Source organism: Somniosus microcephalus, chromosome 3, assembly GCF_052327205.1.
Source record: "Somniosus microcephalus isolate GS21.2 chromosome 3, FLI_Smic_1.0, whole genome shotgun sequence".
Classification (NCBI taxonomy): domain Eukaryota; kingdom Metazoa; phylum Chordata; class Chondrichthyes; order Squaliformes; family Somniosidae; genus Somniosus; species Somniosus microcephalus.
In genome coordinates this window covers 114,242-137,389 of record NC_140989.1, presented here as the reverse complement: position 1 = coordinate 137,389, position 23,148 = coordinate 114,242, and the positions used below count along the sequence as shown (strand labels likewise).

The window sequence follows — 23,148 nt, the reverse complement described above, 5'->3', positions numbered from 1 at the left end:
TGTGTGCCTTTTGGGTGTTGATGTGAATCATGAAATGGCTATTAGGAAGTCCTAGGTACACTAGTAGTAAACATTAAATCCCACTGACTGGAGGGACAAGGTGTAAACTGAGCAAAGCTTTACCGTCAGACATGGTAACTATCTAATCCAGCACTCCTTGTGTCTAGTTGAGGTTGGGGGGGGCCCCCCTGCCCCCACAAGAAAAAGCAAAGCCCTGGCTTTTGTCAGCTGACAAGGTGGGGGGGTCATTGGGAAATCCTTTTGCTCTAAAGAATGACCTGATTACAATGTGCATTAGTACTTACAGTAATATTGTCTTAGGCTGCCCTGCATTCAACTTCTAACCAGTTTTTTCTTTATTGAGGATTAGACCTTGGGTTGACTTAGATCCTGGGAAAGAATGTGTGGGTAACTTGGTTTGTTCTATGCAAAAGCAGGAGTGTGGCACATGATCAAGATGTCTTAAATTAAGAAACCACCAAGGCTGCTGCAGTGGTGCCTGAGAACCTTCACCTATCTCGTCTACAAGGGTCATACTTTTTATTTCTCTCCTGCTCCCTCCTTCCCTGCAGCTGCCTGTTTGCCATGTGCCTATGATGGACTGCAGGCTGAGTGCTTTTGTGTAGTGTGCTATTGTTTGGCATGGCACCTCAAGTGAACAGTTGAGGACCTTTTCCTACAGATGCTCAGGCTCCTGCCTGTAGGCCTAGCAGACCTTTAGTGGAACAGTATTTCTCTTTGGACTGGGTTGGGGATTCATGGCAAGAACTGAGCCAGAGCGTCACTGATCTCATTAGACCCAACACCAATGTCGGGCTGGTCAGTGAAGCAGTGCCCTGCAGTGGGGACATGGCTGGCATGGACATAGATGATGGTGGCCATGTCTCCTCCACTGCCTACATGGCAGAACTGTCTAGGGCTTCAGCTGCTATGATTATGCATCAATCCCAACCACATTACAGCCAGCCACCTTACCAGTTGTGTATGAAGGATAGATGTCTCCCTTTGCCTTGAGGGCAAGTGTGATAGTAGAAAATAACAGGCATGTGGAGCTCACTGATGCCCATTTTTTGGTCTGCCCTCTGGCTCCTGCTCTACATGGGGAGGAGGGTGAGAACCATAGCCTGGCAGCTGAATCTAGAAGTTGTGAATATGAAGAATGTATTTTAGCAGCTCAATGTTGTGCAAAGGACTCCCCGGGGGTGAGGGGGAACTTCAGTTGCGCTTATGGGGTACAAAGCAACTATTGCCTGGGCACGGCGATTTTTGCACCATTCGTGAAATTGACCAGGTTTTGCAGCAGTGCTCAGCACTACGCCACAATCTCCTGTGCCCACAGATCATGACGTCAATCGAGCGTATAGCACCCTGGACCGGATATTGAGTGGCTGCACCTGCTGCTAGCAACGACAGGTTGAGGGGAATGTTTTGCAGTCGGGAAGGGACTGGGGAAGTGCTATTTAAAGGTGACCGCTTCATGCCTCTTTGTCTGACATTTTTGCACTACTCAGTGAGACACACTATTGGAGAGATTCAATGCTGTGAAGGAGTTTTGGGTCCTGAGTAGCATTTTGCAGTATCATTTTGATTTAACCTTCCTTGCATGCATCGATTTTTAGAAGAGACTATGGGGGCTTCACTCTAAGCTCCTCTCCAAGGCGCCTCCATTGTTCTTTCCAGCAGATTTGATGTACAGGCCTTTGAAGGCTGGAATGAGCAGGGTGTGCAGGATGGAGAGCAAGATCGACAGACCCCTTAAGAACTAGCCAGCGCCGGTCTGTTCCATTGCTGACTGACATCACATGAGCTTCGCCAGCCCTCTGAGGTAGCTCCTTGCTGTTGGCGCCTTAACACAGGTGTGTAGCACCGGATTTAGTGCTCCAATCACCTCCAGGGACGATAGAAGCCACGTTTGGAGACGGAGGCAATAATTTGCACTTTGTTAAACTTTGCACCCGGCTGATAATTGCACCCCAAACAAGGTGATCCCAAAATCCTTACCCCCTGCCCACCACCCCAGGAGTTTAGATTACAATGGCCCAGATTTTGTGGACAAAAGGCTGTGAACTGCTTTTGCTGTTAATATACAGATTGGCCAGCAAAGATACTCCCTGAATTTCAAATCCCACCAGTTGCTGATTGATTTATGCCTCTCCACCATTAGTTTTGCATAAATGACATTTTCCCTTAACCTGCCTGTGCTTTTAATGAAGTTGTTGCAGTTGTATATTTGCCAGAGTTCAGTTTCTTGTGTAAGTACCCTTTCACTGACTGATCCCCTCTCTGGCCCGGATAGTGAACAAAATGTAGGGTCTCTTTTGTTCGCCTTGTGAATTGTTCCACATTTTACAAATTCTTGCTTTGCCTCTTGATCCTTGATCGGAGCTGACATTAAATTTACCCACTCTAATTCACCCTCCTTCTCAGTTAATTCTTCAATCAAGGAGATACACCTCTTGTTCAGCCAGGGTACTGTTATCCTCACCATGCTGATTATCACCTCACACTTCCACCAACTTGGTTGGCAAAATTATTAAAAACCTAATGTCTATCCATGATCCTGACCATATCGGCAGGAGTGACCACAGCACAATCCTTGTGGCGACCAAGTTCTGTCTTCCCTATAGACATCCTCCATTGTGTTGTGTGGCACTACCACCATGTTAAATGTGATAGATTCAGACCAGATCTAGCAGCACGAAACTGGGCAGATATGAGGCGCAGTGGGCCATCAGTAGTAGCAGAATTTTATTCCACCACAATCTGTAATATCATGGCCTGGCATATCCCTCACTCTACCATTAACATCAAGCCAGGTGACCAAACATGGTTCAATAAGGAGGAGCAGCACCAGGTGAACCATAAAAATGAGGTGACAAACTGGGGAAAGTGCAACCCAGGACGATATGGATACTGAAGCAGCATGCTACAGACAAAGCTAAGCGATCCCACAAACAACGTATCAGATCATTTGTGAATGGTGGGGGGGCAATTAAACAACTAATGGGGGGGAGGAAGAGGAGACTCCAAGAACAACCCCATCCACCATGATGGCAGAGCCCAGCATCTGACTGCAAAAACAAGGCTAAAGCGTTTGAAACCATTTTCAGCCAGAAATGCCAAGTGGATGCGCCATCTCGGCTTCCTCCTGAAGTCCCCACCATTACAGAAGCCAGTCTTCAGCCAATTCAATTAAGCTCCATGTGCTATCAAGAAATGGCTGAACACACTGGATACAGTAAAGGCTCCAGCTGTCGTGGTGAGGACTTGTGCTCCAGAACGAGCCGCGTCTCTAGCCAAGCTCTTCCAATATATAATTACAACACCGCCATCCACCCGACAATGTGGAAAATTGCCCAGGTAGGTCCTGTCCCCAAAAAGCAGAACAAATCCAATCTGGCCAATTTCCGGCCCATCGGTCTACTCTCAATCATTAGCAAAGTGACATCAACAGTGCTATCAAGCGGCACTTACCAAATATATGCTCACCGATGCTTAGGTTGGGTTCTGCCAGGACCACTCGGCTCTAGACAGTAAAACTGAAGTCCGTTGGAATCATGGGGGAAATTCTCAACTGGCTGGAGTCATACCTAGTAAATAGGAAGGTGGTTGTTGGCCAATCATCTCAGCCCCAAGACATGGCTGCAGGAGCTCTTCAGGGCAGTGTCCTAGGCCCAACCAGCTTCAGCTGCTTCATCAATGACCTTCCCTCCATCATAAGCTCAAAAGTGGGGAAGTTCGTTGATGACTGCACAGTGTTCAGCGCTATTCAGAACTCCACAGATAATGATGCTGTTCATGCGCTCATGCTTCAAGACCTGGACGATATTCAGGCTTGGACTGATAAGTGGCAGGTAACATTCGCACCACACAAGTGCCAGGCACTGACCATCGCCAACAAGGGAGAGTCTAACCACTGCCCCTTGACATTCAACGGCATTACCATCACCGAATCCCTCACCATCAGCATCCTGGGGATCACCATTGACCAGAAATTTAGCTGGACCAGCCATATAAATACTGTGGCTACAAGAGCAGATCAGAGGCTGGGTATTCTGTGGCAAGTGTCTCACCTCCTGACTCCCGAAAGCCTTTCCACCATCTACAAGGCACAAGTCAGGCGTGTGATGGAATACTCTCCACTTGCCTGGATGAGTGTAGTTCCAACAACACGCAAGAAGCTTAACACCATCAAGGAAAAAGCAGCTCGCTTGACTGGCACCCCTTCCATCACCTTAACCGTTCACTGACTCCGCCACCGGCGCACTGTGTCTGCCGTCTGTGCCATCTACAAGATGCAATGCAGCAACTCGCCAAGGCTTCTTCGACAGCACCTCCCAAACCCACGACCTCTACCAGCTCGAAGGACAAGAGCAGCAGGCAAATGGGAACACCACCACCTCCAAGTTCCCCTTCAAGTCACACACCATCCTGACTTGGAAATATATTGCATTTCCTTCATCATCGCTGGGTCAAAATCCTGGAACTCCCTCCCTAACAGCACTGTGGGAGTACCTTCACCACATGGACTGCAGCGGTTCAATAAGGCAGCTCATCATCATCACCACCTTCTCGAGGCCAGTTAGAGATGGGCAATAAATTCTGGCCTTGCCAGCAATGCCCACACACCAGGAATGAAAAAAAAACCTTATATAGTCTATAATGTTTACATTCTGCATTTAATTGTTCATTTATTGTTTTTGATCTGAGCTAGATTAACCAATTTGTATATAGAAAACCCAATTATAAATCAGAAGGATCCAAGGGGATGGATGGGAGGAATCATTGGAAGAACAAGGGTCCTACTAGGGTGATTTCTTAATGGACTGATCTGTTGTCCACCTATTTGGTGTGCAGTCCCTGTTCAGGTGAACACCCCCTCCGACATTAGTTACACCATGGGGGGATATAGGGGCAAAGGGAGTTGGGGGCCTTATTTCACAAATCATAGTAGCAACACAGGTCATAAAACATGCAACGCTCTGGGGTTAATTTCTAGAATAGTATTGAAAAGCAGAAATGTTATATCAAACGTATAGTACCACTGTCGGAGGTGGCACCTTTCGGATGAGACGTTAAACAGAGGCCCCGTCTGCTCTCTCAGGTGGATGTAAAAGATCCTATGGCGCTATTTCAAAGAAGAGCAGGGGAGTTATCTCTGGTGTCCTGGCCAACATTTAACACTCAATCAACATCACTAAAATAAAGATTATCTGCTCATTATCTAGACAGAGAGAAACTGTTCCTATTGGCAGAAGGGTCCCAGAACCAGAGGGCACAGATTTAAGGTAACTGGCAGAAGAGCCAAAGGCGACGTGAGGAAAAACTTTTTTACGTAGCGAGTGGTTATGATCTGGAATGCACTGCCTGAGAGTGTGATGGCAGCAGATTAAATCATGGCTTTCAAAAGGGAACTGGTTATATACCTGAAGGAAAAAAAATGCAGGGCTATGGGTCGTGTCTGACTAACTTGATTGAATTTTTTGAGGAGGTAACAAGGAGGGTCGATGAGGGTAGTGCGTTTGATGTAGTCTTTCTGGATTTTAGCAAGGCTTTTGATAATGTCCCGCATGGCAGACTTGTCATGAAAGTATAAGCCCATGGGATCCAAGGCAAAGTGGCTAGTTGGACCCAAAATTGGCTCAGAGCTGGAAACAAAGGGTAATGGTCGAAGGGTGTTTCCAGTGGGGTTCCGCAGGGCTCAGTACTGGGTCCTTTGCTTTTTGTGGTATGTATCAATGATTTGGACTTGAATGTAGGAAGTATGATTAAGAAGTTTGCAGATGATACCAAAATTGGCCATGAGGTTGATAATGAAGAAGCTAGCTGTAGACTGCAGGAAGATATCAATGGACTGGTCAGGTGGGCAGAACAGTGGCAAATGGAATTCAGTCCGGAGAAGTGTGAGGTAATGCATTTGGGGAGGACTACCAAGGCAAGGGGATACACATTGGGCCAGTAATTCCGGTCCCAACGCGCGAGTACCGATGGGGTACTCACGCGTGGGCCCGTTGGAAGTGCCGGATTTCAGCATGCACAGCGCATGTGCGGGAAACCGACATTTCCTCCAAGGGGTTCCTCCTTTTTGACTGGTTTGCCCGTGTGTAAGGGCCCCAACTTTTTAGAAATGTAAAAAGGAGACGTAAGGATTTGATTCTTTAAGGTAAGTGGTCTATTATTTAAAATTATAACATTTTTTCCACAGCGTTATTGTTTTTAAGGACTTTACAGTAAGGTCAGTGTATTTTTAGACCCGATTTCTTAAAAAATTATTTTTTTCAAAAATTTGATTAATTGCTCAAAATAGTTTTTTTTAAGTAATTTATAGTTCATTTAATTGGTGTGATGTTTTTTAAAATGTTATTTAAAGTTTAAGTGTTGTTTTGGGTGCCCGTACTTTTCATGAGTTTGACAGTTCTTACTATCAAACTCATGAATGAAGTTTTCCCTCCCCTGATTGGCTGCCCAGTGCTCACCTGATCCCAGCCGGCACATCGCACTAACTACGCCGCTGGATCAGGCAAGCACAGCGCGCCGACAGCTGAACCGGGCCAGTGACAGGAATTCCAAGCAGACCCAGGCTTCAGCTGTCGGCATGCCGGGTAAGTGCACATCGGGGGCTTGCACGCGCGGCAAGCTCCCGAACCTAATTTCTGGGCCACTAAATGGTAGCACACTGAAAAGTGCAGAAGATAAGAGGAACCTTGGAGTGCATGTCCACAGATCCCTGAAGGTAGCAGGACAGGTAGATAAGATAAGGTGGTTAAGAAGGCATGCGGGATACTTCCCTTTATTATCGAGGCATAGAATATAAAAGCAGGTGTTGAGATACCGCGGCAAACGTGGGAGTCGAGACAGAGCTATTGAAAACACAACTGCTTTATTCTGACCACATGGCAAACAGGAACTAGAAAAGCCCGCACATCCACTTAAATACTTCCCAGACAGGAAGTGCTCCCGGCAGCCTGTCCCTGCGGGAAACAAGTTGCTGGAGGAAAGGGCCCCCGGCTGGGGGCTTCTGCTTAGACTGTCTGTGCTGCCGTGAGTGGATTATGTCCAGTGGTGGCGTGTCGCCACAGAGCTCTCCCCAGAATCCGCTTAGGAGGAGTGGACGAGTCGTGACGGTGGTCTAATGGTTCTGCCGCAGCGGCTCTGAGTGGTCGCCGGTCTGGTTGGTTGGGTCGGGCGGTTCGCCGCCGGCTGTGCTGGCTTGCCGGGGGGACGGCCTCTGGCTGGAGGCTGGGCCACGGGGACCTGTTCCCCTGGTTCTGTGTATGCTGGTTTGAGCCGGTCGATGGAGACTGTCTCAACCCTGTCGCCGAGTCGCAGCTTGAATACCTTGTCCCCGGTTTGTAGTACCTCGTACGGACCGTCGTATGGGGGTCGCAGGGGCCCGCGGTGCGCGTCGTGTCGCACGAAGACGAAGCGCGCCTGCTGTAAATTTGGCGGGACGTGAGGTGCGAGTTCGCCGTGTCGGTTGACCGGAAGTGGGGCGAACTGCTGAGCGGAACAGAAAGAGTCGAGCCGCTGCTGTTCGGCCGACCAAGACTTGGTAGGCTCCGGAAGGAATTCGCCTGGGACGCGCAGCGGTTGTCCGTAGACTAACTCTGCTGCCGAGGACTGGAGGTCTTCCTTGACCACGGTGCGTAGGCCGAGTAGCACCCACGGTAGGCGGTCAGTCCAGGTACTGTCCTGCAGGCCGGCGCGGAGTGAGGCCTTGAGTGACCTGTGGAAGCGTTCACAAAGTCCGTTGGCCTGCGGGTGGTACGCCGTGGTGCGGTGGAGCGTCACCCCGAGGTTGCGTGCTGTGGCCGTCCAGAGTTCGGAGGTGAACTGGGCGCCTCTGTCGGAGGTTATGTCGGCCGGTACGCCGAACCTCGCAACCCAGGTGTTAACGAACGCCCTGGCGATGTCGGCTGTGGTGGTGGAGGTCAGCGGCACTGCCTCAGGCCAGCGTGTGTAGCGGTCGACCATCGTGAGGAGATAAGTTTGGCCTTGCGATGGCGGCAGGGGACCGACGATGTCGACGTGTACGTGGTCGAAGCGGCGGCTGGGTACCTCGAAGTCTCCCAGGGGTGCTTTGGTGTGCAGCTGTACCTTAGCCCGTTGGCAGGTGAGGCAGGAGGTGGCCCAAGTCCGAACATCTCTGCTAAGGCCGCGCCAGACGAAGCGCTTGGAGAGGAGTTTGACGGATGCGCGGGAACCCGGGTGAGAGAGCCCGTGGAGCGTGTCGAAGACGCGGCGGCGCCAGGTCTCAGGGACGACCGGCCTGGGTTGGCCGAGTGAGACGTCGCACGTGACTGCCGTGGCTTTGGGCCTGTGCGCGACCTTAGCTAGGCGTAGCCCTGGCAGGCTGGTAGCCGCCGAGAGGAGGTCTGGGTCCGTGAGCTGGGCCGCTGCTAGTTGTGCGTAGTCGACCGCGAGGTGATTCGCACGGACGGCGGGACGGGAAAGGCAGTCGGCGACCACGTTGTCTCTACCGGAGATGTGCTGAATGTCCGTAGTAAACTCGGAGACGGCCGCGAGCTGGCGTTGCTGCCTAGCGGACCAGGGTTCGGTGTGCTTGGCCATCGCGTATGTGAGTGGCTTGTCATCCACATACGCGGTGAAGGGGCGGCCTTCCAGGAGGAACCTGAAATGGCGGACTGACAGGTGGAGTGCGAGAAGCTCGCGGTCGAAAGTGGAGTATTTGACTTCCGGGGGGCGCAGTTGGCGGCTGTAGAAGGCAAGTGGCTGCCACGCACCATTGACCCACTGCTCGAACACGGCCCCGACCGTGTGGTCGGAGGCGTCGGTGGTGAGCGCGACCCGGGCATCGGCCCTCGGGTGCGCGAGCAGAGTGGCGTCGGCGAGCGCGTTTTTGGTGGCGTCGAAGGCGACTGCCGTGTCAGTGGTCCAGGCTACGTCCATCTTGCCGGATTTTCCTCGGAGGGAGTCGTATAGGGGCTTCATAGGGGCTGTGGCTCTGGGGATGAACCTGTTGTAGAAGTTCACCATCCCGAGGAACTCCTGGAGGCCCTTGATGGTTGTGGGGCGGGGGAATTGCTGGACGGCCTGCACCTTGTTGGGCAGGGGGATGGCCCCAGCAGGGGTGATGTGGTGACCGAGAAAATCGATCTCGGTTAGGCCGAATTGGCACTTCGCCGGGCTGAGGATGAGCCCGTGTTGGGCTAGGCGCCCGAACAGGATGCGAAGGTGTTCGAGGTGTTCCTGTTTGGAGGAGCTGGCCACGAGAATGTCGTCTAGATAGACGAATAGGAAGTTCAGGTCCCGGAGGACTGAGTCCATAAGGCGCTGGAAAGCCTGTGCTGCATTCTTGAGGCCGAAGGGCATCCTCAGGAACTCGAACAGGCCGAATGGGGTGATGACGGCCGTTTTGGGGATGTCCGCGGGGTGTACGGGGACTTGGTGGTAACCGCGCACCAGGTCGACTTTGGAAAAGACGGTTCGTCCGGTCAGTCGGGCCGAGAAGTCCTGGATGTGTGGCACCGGGTACCGATCGGGGGTGGTGGCGTCGTTGAGGCGGCGGTAGTCCCCGCAAGGGCGCCAGCCTCCGCCGGGCTTGGGGGCGATGTGGAGGGGCGAGGCCCAAGGGCTGCTGGAGCGGCGGATGATGCCGAGTTGTTCCATGTTGGTAAACTCGGCCCGCGCGATTTCCAGCTTGGCCGGGTTGAGTCTGCGGGCGTGGGCAGAAAATGGGGGGCCGGTGGTGGGGATATAGTGTTCCACACCGTGCTTGGCGGCTTTGGCCGAAAAGGTCGGGTTAGTGAGGGCGGGAAACTCAGCTAGGAGTGCCGAGTAGTCGTCCGTGGCTCTGGCGAGGCAGTAGGTCGTCGGGCCGGCCGAACGGGCCGGGGTAAAGGCGCCGGGGATGGGGGCCATAGTGTTGATGTCGACGAGGCGGTGCCTCGGAATGTCGACAAGGAGGCCGTGGGCGCGTAGGAAGTCGGCGCCAATGAGTGGGCAGAGGACCTTGGCTGTCAGGAACTCGCGGCGGCCCGCGAGGTCGAGCGTGACCATGCGGGTGCCATATGTGCGGATTTCAGAGCCGTTGGCTGCAGCCAGTGTGATACCCCGTGTGCCGCGTTGGATCTCGAGGGCGGAGGCGGGGGTGATGCTGTGCTGGGCCCCTGTGTCGCACAGAAATCGGCGGTTGGTTCTGTCGTCAGTGACGTACAGTAGGGGCTCCTTCTGCCCCGCGGCCATCGCGGGGGCCGGTGCGGGGGGGGGTTTGAAGGAACACGGTGGTGTGCAGCGTTGAGCCCTAGCGCCAAAACGGGTGTGGTAGTAGCAGTGACCCGGAGTGGTAGGGCGGTCGGGCCTAGCGGCCCGGGAAGACCGCGTGGTCGTTGCCGTGAGGTCGGGCGCGACGTCGCGAGCGGCCTGTGCAGAGAGCAGCCGGTCGGCCTTTTCGGCTATCTCATTCAGGTCCGTGGAGTCAGACTCCACAAGGAGCGGGCGGATGCTGGCGGGGAGCTGCCGAATGAAAAGCGTGCGAAAATGGGTGCCGGGATTTTTGTCGTCGGATAGGGACAGCATGTGGGAAAGCAGGTCTGATGGTGAAGCGTCACCAAGGCCGGGGAGGTCCAGGAGTTGGCAGTGGCGCTGGTAAGAGGACGTTTGAAATTTTTTAAGTAGCGCAGCCTTCAGATGCTCGTACTTGCCCTCCGTTGGTGGATTCTGCAGCGCTGCCCAAACCTTGGGGACTGTAGCGTAGGTGAGCGAGGCGACGAGGTAGTCGTACTTCGTGGCGTCGACTGTAATGCCTTTCAGCCGGAATCTGGACTCAGCTTGAACGAACCAGGCTTCGGCGAGGTTCCCCCAAAAGTCAGGTAATTTAACCGTGACTACGTTTGTATCCGCCATGCTAGCTTAGGATTCGTCCTGAGCGTCGGGGTCACCAGTGTTGAGATACCGCGGCAAACGTGGGAGTCGAGACAGAGCTATTGAAAACACAACTGCTTTATTCTGACCACATGGCAAACAGGAACTAGAAAAGCCCGCACATCCACTTAAATACTTCCCAGACAGGAAGTGCTCCCGGCAGCCTGTCCCTGCGGGAAACAAGTTGCTGGAGGAAAGGGCCCCCGGCTGGGGGCTTCTGCTTAGACTGTCTGTGCCGCCGTGAGCGGATTATGTCCAGTGGTGGCGTGTCGCCACACAGGCAGGTTATGCTTGAACTGTATAAAACACTGGTTAGGCTGCAGGTAGAATACTGTGTGCAGTTCTGGCCAGTACATTACAGGAAGGATGTGATAGAGAGGGTGTAGAGGAGATTTACGAGTATGTTAGAACATAAGAACATAAGAAATAGGTGCAGGAGTGGGCCAGTCGGCCCCTCGAGCCTGCTCTGCCATTCAATAAGATCATGTTGCCTGGGCTGGGGAATTTTAGCTATGAGGAAAGATTGGATAGGCTGGGGTTGTTTTCCTTGGAACAGAGGAGACTGAGGGGAGACAAAATTGAGGTGTACAACATTATGAGGGGCCAAGATAGTGTGGACAGGAAGTACCTATTTCCATTAGCAGAAGGGTCAATAACCATGGGACATAGATTTAAAGTAATTGGTCGGAGGTTTATAGGGGATTTGAGGCAAAAAAGTTTCACCCAGAGGGTGGTGGGGGTGTGGAACTCACTGCCTGAAAGGATGTTAGAGGCAAAGAGCCTCATCACATTGAAAATGTACATGGATCTGCACTTGAAGTGCCATAACCTACAGGGCTACGGACCAAGTGCTGGAAAGTGAGATTTGGCTGGATAGCGCTTTGTCGGCCGGCATGGACAAGAGGGACAAATGGCCTCCTTATATTCTATAAATTTCTATGATTCTATGAAAGGGCGGGGGAGTGGGACTGCTCTTGAAGAAAGCCCTCATGGGCTTGACGAGCTGAATGTGCTGTGCTGCAACCATTCTATGTTTCTATGATCACATTGCTGTTTGTGGGAGCTTGATGTGCTCAAATTGGCTGCCGCGTTTCCTACATTACAATAGTGACTACACTTCAGAAAGTAGTTCATTGGCTGTAAAGTGCTTTGGGACGTCCGGTGGTCATGAAAGGCGCTATATAAATGCATATCTTTCTTTTACTTTTCTTGGTTATGATGTGATCCAGGGTCTGTTTAGAAGCTCCACAATCACATGATGGGGCTGATTTAACCTTCCACCTATGGAGAAGGTGGCAGCATCTACCATGACTGGTTCTGAGGCAGTTGATTGTCCTAGTTTGATCCTTCAGGCTGTACTATGAAGTCCTCTATGGAATCAATTCGGAATGTTGCATTTCACCATCTGTCAAGACTGAAGGGTTTTGGCAACGGTCCAAAATTGCTTTCTAAATTTGAGCTGGGTTGGTCAAGTTGGCCTTGATTGGCATGTCTTTGCTGTTGTAGCGGTAGTTATCTCTGAGACTGTGTATATTCGCAGCATAAGTGTGGTGCCAAATTACTGGATTGTCATAAAAAATTCATCAGTTTCACTAATTTCCTTTTAGGGAAAGAAATCTGCTGTCTTTGCCTCGTCTGGCCTATGGGACTCCAGACCCACAGCAATGTGGTTGACACTTAACTGCAATCTGAAATGGCCCAGCAAGGCAATGAGCTGTATCAAACCACTATGACAGTCAGTGTGGGAACCTTCACCACATCAAAGGCAGCTCACCACCACCTTAAAGGGCAATTGGGGATAGGGCAATAAATGTCAACCTTGCCAGTGATACCCACGTGCTGTGAATGAATTAAAAAAAAAATAACTTTATATCTGAGATCGATGCTCACCATGGTTCGAGGGATATGGAGTTGGGGTATAGATCAGCCATGATCTCATTGAATGGTGGAACTGGCCTGAGGGGCTGAATGGCCTGCACCTGTTCCCAGCTAGTATAAGTGCATCCTTGCTCACTCCACTATCCAACTAAATGGTTGTGCTTCCACTTGGATTCTAGTCCTGTTACTGCTGTGAGCTGGTCTGTGGCTTTTGAGACTCAGTCCCTCAAGTCTCTGGTCTGAGACCTCTGATTTCTCCTCTAATGAGAAGCCCCTGACCATCAATGGGTGCAGTGGAATTGAATTGTAATTCTCTTGCAGTGTGCACAGTGGATGGTCAGTTCATCATAGTGATCTCCAAGACCCTGACCCTTCCTGCCCTCAACCTGTCATCTCTGTATGTGAAAGATGGACAAGAAGCAAAGTGCAGGCCTAAACTAACCACTGCCCAGCTTGTGACCTTCTGCTTCCCGATTACCTCTTGTGGCTCGACCAAGCGGGTGAGTATTGATGGGCCGAGCATTCTCCACGTGAATGAACCAGCTCCCTATTAACCAGTGTTCTCTCTGCAGGAGGAGAATAGAACCTTGGTGTATGAAACGGATGTGTTGGGTAAGAGGATGATTCTGACTGGGAAACTGGGCTCAATAACCCGAGACAGCACCTTCAGGTAGGAGGATGGTGGGGAGATGTTGGGGTTGGAGGGATGTGTTGCTGGATGAAGCTCCACCTGCTATTGTCTCTCTGCAGCCTGCATGTCCAGTGCAAGTACAAGGGGAGGAAAGAGACTGGCTTACAAATCATTGTCACGGTTTACACGGCTCCTCCACCACCTCCTGCTTCTGATGATGGGATTCTGAAACTGGAACTGAGAATTGCAAAATGTTTAATGGCCCTGGGTAATGGTGACAGAAACACTGGGAATGTATCAATGCAGGGAGTGACTGGTGCTTGTGTGTCTGCCTTTCAGGTGGTAACTACAGATCCTGGTATGTGGATAGTGACTACCCCATTCAGAGTATCCTTCAGGACCCAGTGCTTGTGGAGGTTCGTGTCCAGGACCGCACAGACCCAATGATTGTCCTGAGGTTGCATGACTGCTGGGCGACTCCTGTCCCAGCCCCAAACCACGAGGTGCAATGGAGTCTACTGGTGGACGGGTAAGGAAAGGCTGAATGGAAGGGCTAATGGTTTTGCGAATTCATAGAAAATGATAAGCTGATGGGCAGTGAAAGACCAACTGTTCCATCAAGCCTGCCCCACACTCTTGACTGTAGCATTGTGACTAGACAGTTCCTACTCCCCTCATCCCAATAACCATGTAATCTCCTGGGAGAGACAGAAAACCCAGGGCCAATAAGGTGGGAAATACTCTGTGTGATGCCTCAGGTGATCAAATCCAGTCCAGGAGATCCCATGGGCCACACTCTGCCAAATGTTAATTGCAAAGACATTTGCCTTCTATATGATGCCATGTGATCTCTGGTTCTGGCCAGGGACCAGCCCAGCTCCCCCCTGGAAGGTGTGCAGAAAATCAGCACCCACCACATCTTGTCAATGTATTCTCATCACTCACTACTCTCTAGCTGGGCTGGGGGGCGGGGAATCGGTGTGTGCTGCGAGTGGGAAGGAGAGCCACCGAACATCAGTCTATTCTGACTCTTGCCTAGTTTAAACTTCTCCCCATGTCCTCGTGTCAAACTGTAATAATCTCAACAGGGATGCTATACAGCCCTTTATAGATCTCTATCAGGCCACCTCTAATTCCATGCTGGTCAAGGATAAGTAGACACAGCTCATTGTGTCTGAGTAGGTAAGGTTCTTGTAGCTAGGAATCATTCTTGTAGTTGGCGTCTTTTCCAAGACTGCCATCACCATCATGATGGGACCAAAACTGGGTGTAGTACTCTAGATGCAGTCTAACCAATGACGTGCAAAGTGACAGAGCGGTGTCCTTTGATTTGTACTGAATAGTTCTATGAATACAATCCAATACAGTGTTGGCTTTAGCTAAGTTTGTCTACATTGGTCCTGAAGCTTTCAGTATTGTTCCATGCAACAGTTACTATTGCACTAAGAAAGCTGAATGTGACCCCAGCTTTAGAGTAATGGGGTGAACTAAATAGTACATTGTAGCCCAGGTCTGGGTGTAGATGGCTACTTTCTCATTGATGGAATGGATTGAACTCTAACCCTTGCCACCAATGCCAAACTAAAATCCCTTTTCTTTATTGGATCAATAATTTATTTTTCTGCTCCCACTGACTGAGCCTCCTGTTGCAGGTGCTCCCACTGACGGACCCTCCTGTTGCAGGTGCTCCCACTTATTCAAGAAGGGTAGTAGGGAAAAACCGGGGAACTACAGGCCAGTGAGCCTAACATCAGTGGTAGGAAAATTATTGGAAAAAATCCTGAGGGACAAAATTTGTCTCCACTTGGAGAGGCAAGGATTAATCAGGGATAGTCAACATGGCTTTGTCAAGGGAAGATCATGTCTGACTAATTTGATTGAATTTTTTGAGGGGGTGACTAGGTGTGTGGATGAGGGTAACGCAGTGGATGTGGTATACATGGATTTCAGTAAGGCCTTCGATAAAGTCCCGCACAGGAGACTGGTCAAGAAGGTAAGAGCCCATGGAATCCAGGGTGCCTTGGCACATTGGATACAAAACTGGCTTAGTGGCAGAAGGCAGAGGGTGATGGTCGAAGGTTGTTTTTGTGACTGGAAGCCTGTGGCCAGTGGGGTACCACAGGGATCGGTGCTGGGTCCCTTGCTGTTTGTGGTCTACATTAATGACTTGGATATGAATGTAAAGGGTATGATCAGTAAGTTCGCGGATGATACAAAAATTGGTAGGGTGGTAAATAGCGAGGAGGGTAGCCTCAGCCTGCAGGACGATATAGATGGGTTGGTCAGATGGGCGGAACAGTGGCAAATGGAATTTAACCCGGAAAAGTGCGAGGTGATGCACTTTGGGGGGTCTAACAAGGCAAAGGAATACACAATGAATGGAAAGACCCTAGGCAAGACGGAGGGTCAGAGGGATCTGGGTGTGCAAGTACACAGATCCCTGAAGGCGGCGGAACAGGTGGATAAGGTGGTAAAAAAGGCATATGGGATACTTGCCTTCATTAGCCGAGGCATTGAATATAAGAGCAAGGAGGTTATGATGGAGCTGTATAAAACACTGGTTAGGCCACAGCTGGAATACTGTGTGCAGTTCTGGTCGCCACACTACAGGAAGGATGTAATCGCGTTAGAGAGGGTGCAGAGGAGGTTCACCAGGATGTTACCAGGGCTGGAGCGCTTCAGCTATGAAGAGAGACTGGGCAGATTGGGTTTGTTTTCCTTGGAGCAGAGGAGGCTGAGGGGGGACATGATTGAGGTGTACAAAATTATGAGGGGCATAGATAGGATGGATGCTGAGGAGCTTTTTCCCTTAGTAGAGGGGTCAATAACTAGGGGGCATAGATTCAAGGTAAAGGGCGGGAGGTTTAGAGGGGATTTGAGAAAGAACTTTTTCACCCAGAGGGTGGTTGGAGTCTGGAACTCACTGCCTGAAAGGGTTGTGGAGGCAGAAACCCTCACAACATTTAAGAAGCATTTGGATGTGCACTTGAAATGCCATAGCATACAAGGCTACGGGCCAAATGCTGGAATATGGGATTAGATTAGACAGGGCTTGATGGCCGGCGCGGACACGATGGGCCGAAGGGCCTCTATCCGTGCTGTATTACTCTACTCTCTATTACTGACCCTTCTGTTGCAGGTGCCCCTATGATGGTGATGACTACCAGACCCTCCTACACCCGGTGGTTGTGTTTTCCAGCCTGCAGTTCCCAACCCATCACAAACAGTTTGAAGTGAAGACTTTTGTTTTCCTGGATGGAGATTCTGCCCAGCCTCTCACTGGACAGATAACCAAACAGGAGTCTGAGCCAATGAAACATAGAAACATAGAAGATCGGAGCAGGAGTAGGCCATTCGGCCCCTCGAGCTTGCTCCGCCATTCAATGAGATCATGGCTGATCATCCAAACTCAGTACCCTGTCCCTGCCTTTTCCCCATATTCCTTGACCCCTTTAGCCTTAAGAAATATATCTAACTCCTTCTTGAATATATTTAATGAATTGGCCTCAACTGCCTTCTGTGGTAGAGAATTCCACAGGTTCACCACTCTCTGGGTGAAGAAATTCCTCCTCATCTCTGTCCTAAATGGCTTACCCCTTATCTTTAGACTGTGACCCCTGGTTCTGGACTCCCCCGCCATCGGGAACATCCTTCCTGCATCTAGTCTGTCTAGTCCTGTTAGAATTTTCTAAGTTTAAATGAGATCCCCGCTCATTCTTCTAAACTCCAGCGAGTATAAGCCCAATCGACCCAATCTCTCCTCATACATCATTCCTGCCATCCCAGGCATCAGTCTGGTGAATCTTCGCTTCATTCCCTCCATGGCAAGAATATCCTTCCTCAGATAATGTAACCAAAACTGCACACAATACTCAAGGTGTGGTCTCTTTCCTGGCTCCTTGTATAACAGCCTGGTTTATCTGTCTACATGAAGCTCACTCTAAACTCCTTTCCCTTCTAGGTTTCCTTGCACTGCAGTGCTGAGGTTCAGGATGACTGTACATCCAAATGTGGCCTAAGTGAGTTCTTGATTTAATCTCTTGCTGAACCAGGGATTTCCTTCTGCTCCAGAGTTTGTTTCTAGTCAAAGCAAACTAATTTACTTTTGTAGTAATATCTAGTTGGTTCCCTGCAACTGGGGGTTTATCACTCTCCCTTCCAATATGAAGAAACCTGCTCTCAATGGGAAGGACCCTTGTCTATAAATGGGAGCCACAACTCATGACGAGTATCTCCAGGGCCTAACTAAAATCCTGTCAGAACATAAGAAATAGGAGCAGGAGTAGGCCTTTCGGCCCCTCAAGCCAGCTCCGCCATTCAATAAGATCATGGCTGATCTGATCTTGGCCTCAACTCCACTTCCCCATAACCCTTGACTCCCCTGTAGCTCAAACGTATATTTCCACCTTGCATATATTCAATTACTCCGCCTCCACAGCTCTCTGGGGTAGAGAATTCCAAAGATTCATGACACTTTGAGAAGAAATTCCTCCTCATCTTCATTTTAAATAGGCAACCCCTTATCCTGAAACTGTGCCCCCCTAGTTCTAGATTCCCTCATGAGGGGAAACATCCTCCCTGTATCTACACTCGAGCCCCCTCAGAATCTTGTGTATTTATAAGATCACCTCATTCATCTAAATTCCAGTGAGTATAGGGGCAACCCTGCTTCATTGACAACCTCTTCATCTCAGGAATTAATCTAGTGAACCTTCTCTGAACTGCCTCCAATGCAAATATATCCCTACTTTTAAATAAGGAGACCAAAACTGCACGCAGTATTCCAGGTATGGTGTCTCCAGCACCCTATAGAGTTGTAGCAATAAAGGCCAACATTCCATTTGCCTTCCTAATTACTTGCTGTATCTGCATGCTAAATTTGTGTTTCATGTAAAATGACCCCCAGATCTAATCATACAATTAATCAGAGTCAACGTGGTTTTATTATGATTTTCTAAATGTCCTGCTATTAATTAATAATGGATTCCAGCATTTTCCCAATGACCGATGTTAGGCTAACTGGCCTATAGCTTCCTGCTTTTTGCCTCCCTCCTTTCTTGAATAGGGGTGTTACATTTGCGGTTTTCCAATCCGCTGGGACCTTTCCAGAATCCAGGGAATTTTGCTAGATTACAACCAATGCATCCACTATCTCTGCAGCCACTTCTTTTAGACCCTAGGATGCAGGCCATCAGGTCCAGGGGACTTATCAGCCTTTAGTCCCATTAGCTTGCCTACTGCTTAGATTACTTTCTCTCTAGTGATAGTCATTGTTTTAAGTTCCTCCCTCCCTATAGCCCCTTGATTATCAATTATTATTGGGATGCTTTTAGTGTCTTCAACCGTGAAGACTGATATGAAATATTTGTTCAAAGTCTCTGCCATTTTCCTGTTTCCCATTATTAATTCCCCAGCCACAACCTCTAAGGGACCAATGTTCACTTTAGCTACTCTTCCCTTTTATTTACCTGTAGAAGCACTTGCTGTCTTTTAAAATATTTTTTGCTAGTTTACACTCATAATCTATCTTTTCCCTTTTTTTTTAGTCATCCTTTGCTGTCCCAATCCTCTGGCCTACCACTAACCTTCACAACATTGTATGCCTTTTCGTTCAATTAGATACCATCCTTAACTTCCTTAGTTAGCCACGGATGGTTTATCCTTCTCATAGTCTTTCTTTCTAACTGGAATAAACCTTGGAGAGTTACGAAATAGCTCCTTAAATGTCTGCCAGTGCTTATCTACTTTCTTACCCTTTAATCTATTTTCCCAGTCTACTTTAGCCAACTCTATCTTCATACCTTTGTAGTTGCCTTTATTTAAGTTTAGGACACTAGTTTCAGACCCAAGTTTCTCGTCCTGAAACTTCTATCATACTATGATCACTGTTCCCTAGAGGATCCTTTATTATGAGATCATTAATTAATCCTGTCTCATTACACATTACCAGATCTAAAATAGCCACTTCCCTAGTTGGTTCGACAACGTATTGTTCTAAGAAACCATCCCGAATACAATCTATGAACTCTTACTCAATTTGATTTGTCCAATCTATATGAAGATTCAAATCACCTATGATTATCGCAGTAACTTTCTTAAAAGCCTCTATTATTTCTTGATATATACTCTGTCCTACAGTATAGCTACTGTTGTGTGTGTGTGTGTGTGGGGGGGGATGTAGACTACTCCCACCAGTGACTTCTTTCCTGTACTATATCTTATCTCCACCCAATCTGATTCTCCATCCTGCTCCTCTGAGCCAATATCATTTCTCACCACTGCACTGATCTCATCCTTTAACAGAGCTACCCCACCTCCTTTTACTTTCTGCCTATCCTTCCGAAATGTCAAATACCCCTGAATATTCAGTTCCCAGCCTTGGTCACCTTGCAGCCACGTCTCTGTAATGGCTATCAGATCATGCCCATTTATTTCTATTTTTGCTGTCAACTCATCTATCTTGTTGCGAATGCTGCATGCATTCAGGTAAAGAGCTTTTAATATTTTCTTTTACCCATTCTGAAACTATTTGCTGGTGCATGCTTATGTTTGTATGCTCTCTCCTTTCAGACTCTGGTTATCATTTCCCCTATCGCTACCCTGCACTATTGCCTTCTTCTTTCTCTGGCTTTCTAAATTCCTCTTCAACTGAACTCCCCTTCCCCCCCCACCAGTAGTTTCAGTCTATGTGGTGTCTAGCTTTTTGCCCATCATTGCAAACATTGAACTGGAATTGCAGATGGTGTAACGTGGGTTGGTCTCTGGCTATATAGCAGGTAATGTGTGATCTCCAGTGTCTAGTCAGGATTTTTCTTTCTCCTTGGAGATGATACATGGGTGACCATGTTGGAAAGTGGATCAGGACAAAACTGTCTGCTAACAATGTCTCATTTCCCAATAGAGAGACGCAGGAATACAGATGACCATGAGGGAACATTGGTGAGTGCTCCTGGTCCCATTATTTTCCTGGAAGTTGAGAGTCGTCTGTCTAAGAAGCTGCTTGAAGAGAATGGTAAGTGGAGGTTCTTCAATAGGCCACTGTGAACCCTTCCGAATATAACACCTTGTGTCTCCCAATAGATGCTGCTGGGTCTCCTTCTCGGTTTCTGCGTGGAGCAGCCATTGGCTTCATGGTGGTGGCTCTGTCCCTGTTGGTGGTGATGGCTGCAGTGTACAGGATGAAGAAACCAAGAGCTCTCTCTTCCCAATGTAGTGAGATTGAACTGTAGACCTGAACAAATAAACCAGCTGGACAGATGTGTGCCTTTTGGGTGTTGATGTGAATCATGAAATGGCTATTAGGAAGTCCTAGGTACACTAGTAGTAAACATTAAATCCCACTGACTGGAGGGACAAGGTGTAAACTGAGCAAAGCTTTACCGTCAGACATGGTAACTATCTAATCCAGCACTCCTTGTGTCTAGTTGAGGTTGGGGGGGGCCCCCCTGCCCCCACAAGAAAAAGCAAAGCCCTGGCTTTTGTCAGCTGACAAGGTGGGGGGGTCATTGGGAAATCCTTTTGCTCTAAAGAATGACCTGATTACAATGTGCATTAGTACTTACAGTAATATTGTCTTAGGCTGCCCTGCATTCAACTTCTAACCAGTTTTTTCTTTATTGAGGATTAGACCTTGGGTTGACTTAGATCCTGGGAAAGAATGTGTGGGTAACTTGGTTTGTTCTATGCAAAAGCAGGAGTGTGGCACATGATCAAGATGTCTTAAATTAAGAAACCACCAAGGCTGCTGCAGTGGTGCCTGAGAACCTTCACCTATCTCGTCTACAAGGGTCATACTTTTTATTTCTCTCCTGCTCCCTCCTTCCCTGCAGCTGCCTGTTTGCCATGTGCCTATGATGGACTGCAGGCTGAGTGCTTTTGTGTAGTGTGCTATTGTTTGGCATGGCACCTCAAGTGAACAGTTGAGGACCTTTTCCTACAGATGCTCAGGCTCCTGCCTGTAGGCCTAGCAGACCTTTAGTGGAACAGTATTTCTCTTTGGACTGGGTTGGGGATTCATGGCAAGAACTGAGCCAGAGCGTCACTGATCTCATTAGACCCAACACCAATGTCGGGCTGGTCAGTGAAGCAGTGCCCTGCAGTGGGGACATGGCTGGCATGGACATAGATGATGGTGGCCATGTCTCCTCCACTGCCTACATGGCAGAACTGTCTAGGGCTTCAGCTGCTATGATTATGCATCAATCCCAACCACATTACAGCCAGCCACCTTACCAGTTGTGTATGAAGGATAGATGTCTCCCTTTGCCTTGAGGGCAAGTGTGATAGTAGAAAATAACAGGCATGTGGAGCTCACTGATGCCCATTTTTTGGTCTGCCCTCTGGCTCCTGCTCTACATGGGGAGGAGGGTGAGAACCATAGCCTGGCAGCTGAATCTAGAAGTTGTGAATATGAAGAATGTATTTTAGCAGCTCAATGTTGTGCAAAGGACTCCCCGGGGGTGAGGGGGAACTTCAGTTGCGCTTATGGGGTACAAAGCAACTATTGCCTGGGCACGGCGATTTTTGCACCATTCGTGAAATTGACCAGATTTTGCGGCAGTGCTCAGCACTACACCACAATCTCCTGCGCCCACAGATCATGACGTCAGTCGAGCGTATAGCACCCTGGACCGGATATTGAGTGGCTGCACCTGCTGCTAGCAACGACAGGTTGAGGGGAATGTTTTGCAGTCGGGAAGGGACTGGGGAAGTGCTATTTAAAGGTGACCGCTTCATGCCTCTTTGTCTGACATTTTTGCACTACTCAGTGAGACACACTATTGGAGAGATTCAATGCTGTGAAGGAGTTTTGGGTCCTGAGTAGCATTTTGCAGTATCATTTTGATTTAACCTTCCTTGCATGCATCGATTTTTAGAAGAGACTATGGGGGCTTCACTCTAAGCTCCTCTCCAAGGCGCCTCCATTGTTCTTTCCAGCAGATTTGATGTACAGGCCTTTGAAGGCTGGAATGAGCAGGGTGTGCAGGATGGAGAGCAAGATCGACAGACCCCTTAAGAACTAGCCAGCGCCGGTCTGTTCCATTGCTGATTGACATCACATGAGCTTCGCCAGCCCTCTGAGGTAGCTCCTTGCTGTTGGCGCCTTAACACAGGTGTGTAGCACCGGATTTAGTGCTCCAATCACCTCCAGGGACGATAGAAGCCACGTTTGGAGACGGAGGCAATAATTTGCACTTTGTTAAACTTTGCACCCGGCTGATAATTGCACCCCAAACAAGGTGATCCCAAAATCCTTACCCCCTGCCCTGCCAACCACCCCAGGAGTTTAGATTACAATGGCCCAGATTTTGTGGACAAAAGGCTGTGTGAACTGCTTTTGCTGTTAATATACAGATTGGCCAGCAAAGATACTCCCTGAATTTCAAATCCCACCAGTTGCTGATTGATTTATGCCTCTCCACCATTAGTTTTGCATAAATGACATTTTCCCTTAACCTGCCTGTGCTTTTAATGAAGTTGTTGCAGTTGTATATTTGCCAGAGTTCAGTTTCTTGTGTAAGTACCCTTTCACTGACTGATCCCCTCTCTGGCCCGGATAGTGAACAAAATGTAGGGTCTCTTTTGTTCGTCTTGTGAATTGTTCCACATTTTACAAATTCTTGCTTTGCCTCTTGATCCTTGATCGGAGCTGACATTAAATTTACCCACTCTAATTCACCCTCCTTCTCAGTTAATTCTTCAATCAAGGAGATACACCTCTTGTTCAGCCAGGGTACTGTTATCCTCACCATGCT

At 49.2% G+C, this 23,148-nt stretch overlaps 1 protein-coding gene across 1 annotated transcript; it reads left to right on the top strand.

Annotated features, from left to right (window-relative positions):
• The first annotated feature begins 14,870 nt into the window (after positions 1–14,870).
• On the top strand, positions 14,871–20,650 carry LOC147120772 (zona pellucida sperm-binding protein 4-like). Its single transcript, XM_085977069.1, has 5 exons — positions 14,871–14,875; positions 16,533–16,626; positions 17,355–17,412; positions 20,295–20,405; positions 20,474–20,650. Exons 1-5 carry the CDS (start codon positions 14,871–14,873, stop codon positions 20,620–20,622), a joined length of 417 nt encoding a protein of 138 aa, XP_085833195.1. The 3' UTR covers positions 20,623–20,650.
• The last annotated feature ends 2,498 nt before the right edge of the window (positions 20,651–23,148 follow it).

Coding starts and splice junctions, on each gene's coding strand:
- LOC147120772 (XM_085977069.1), top strand. Junction 16,627..17,354: donor CCCATCACAAACAGTTTGAA/GTGAAGACTTTT, acceptor TTTCCCTTCTAG/GTTTCCTTGCACTGCAGTGC. Junction 20,406..20,473: donor GAAGCTGCTTGAAGAGAATG/GTAAGTGGAGGT, acceptor GTCTCCCAATAG/ATGCTGCTGGGTCTCCTTCT.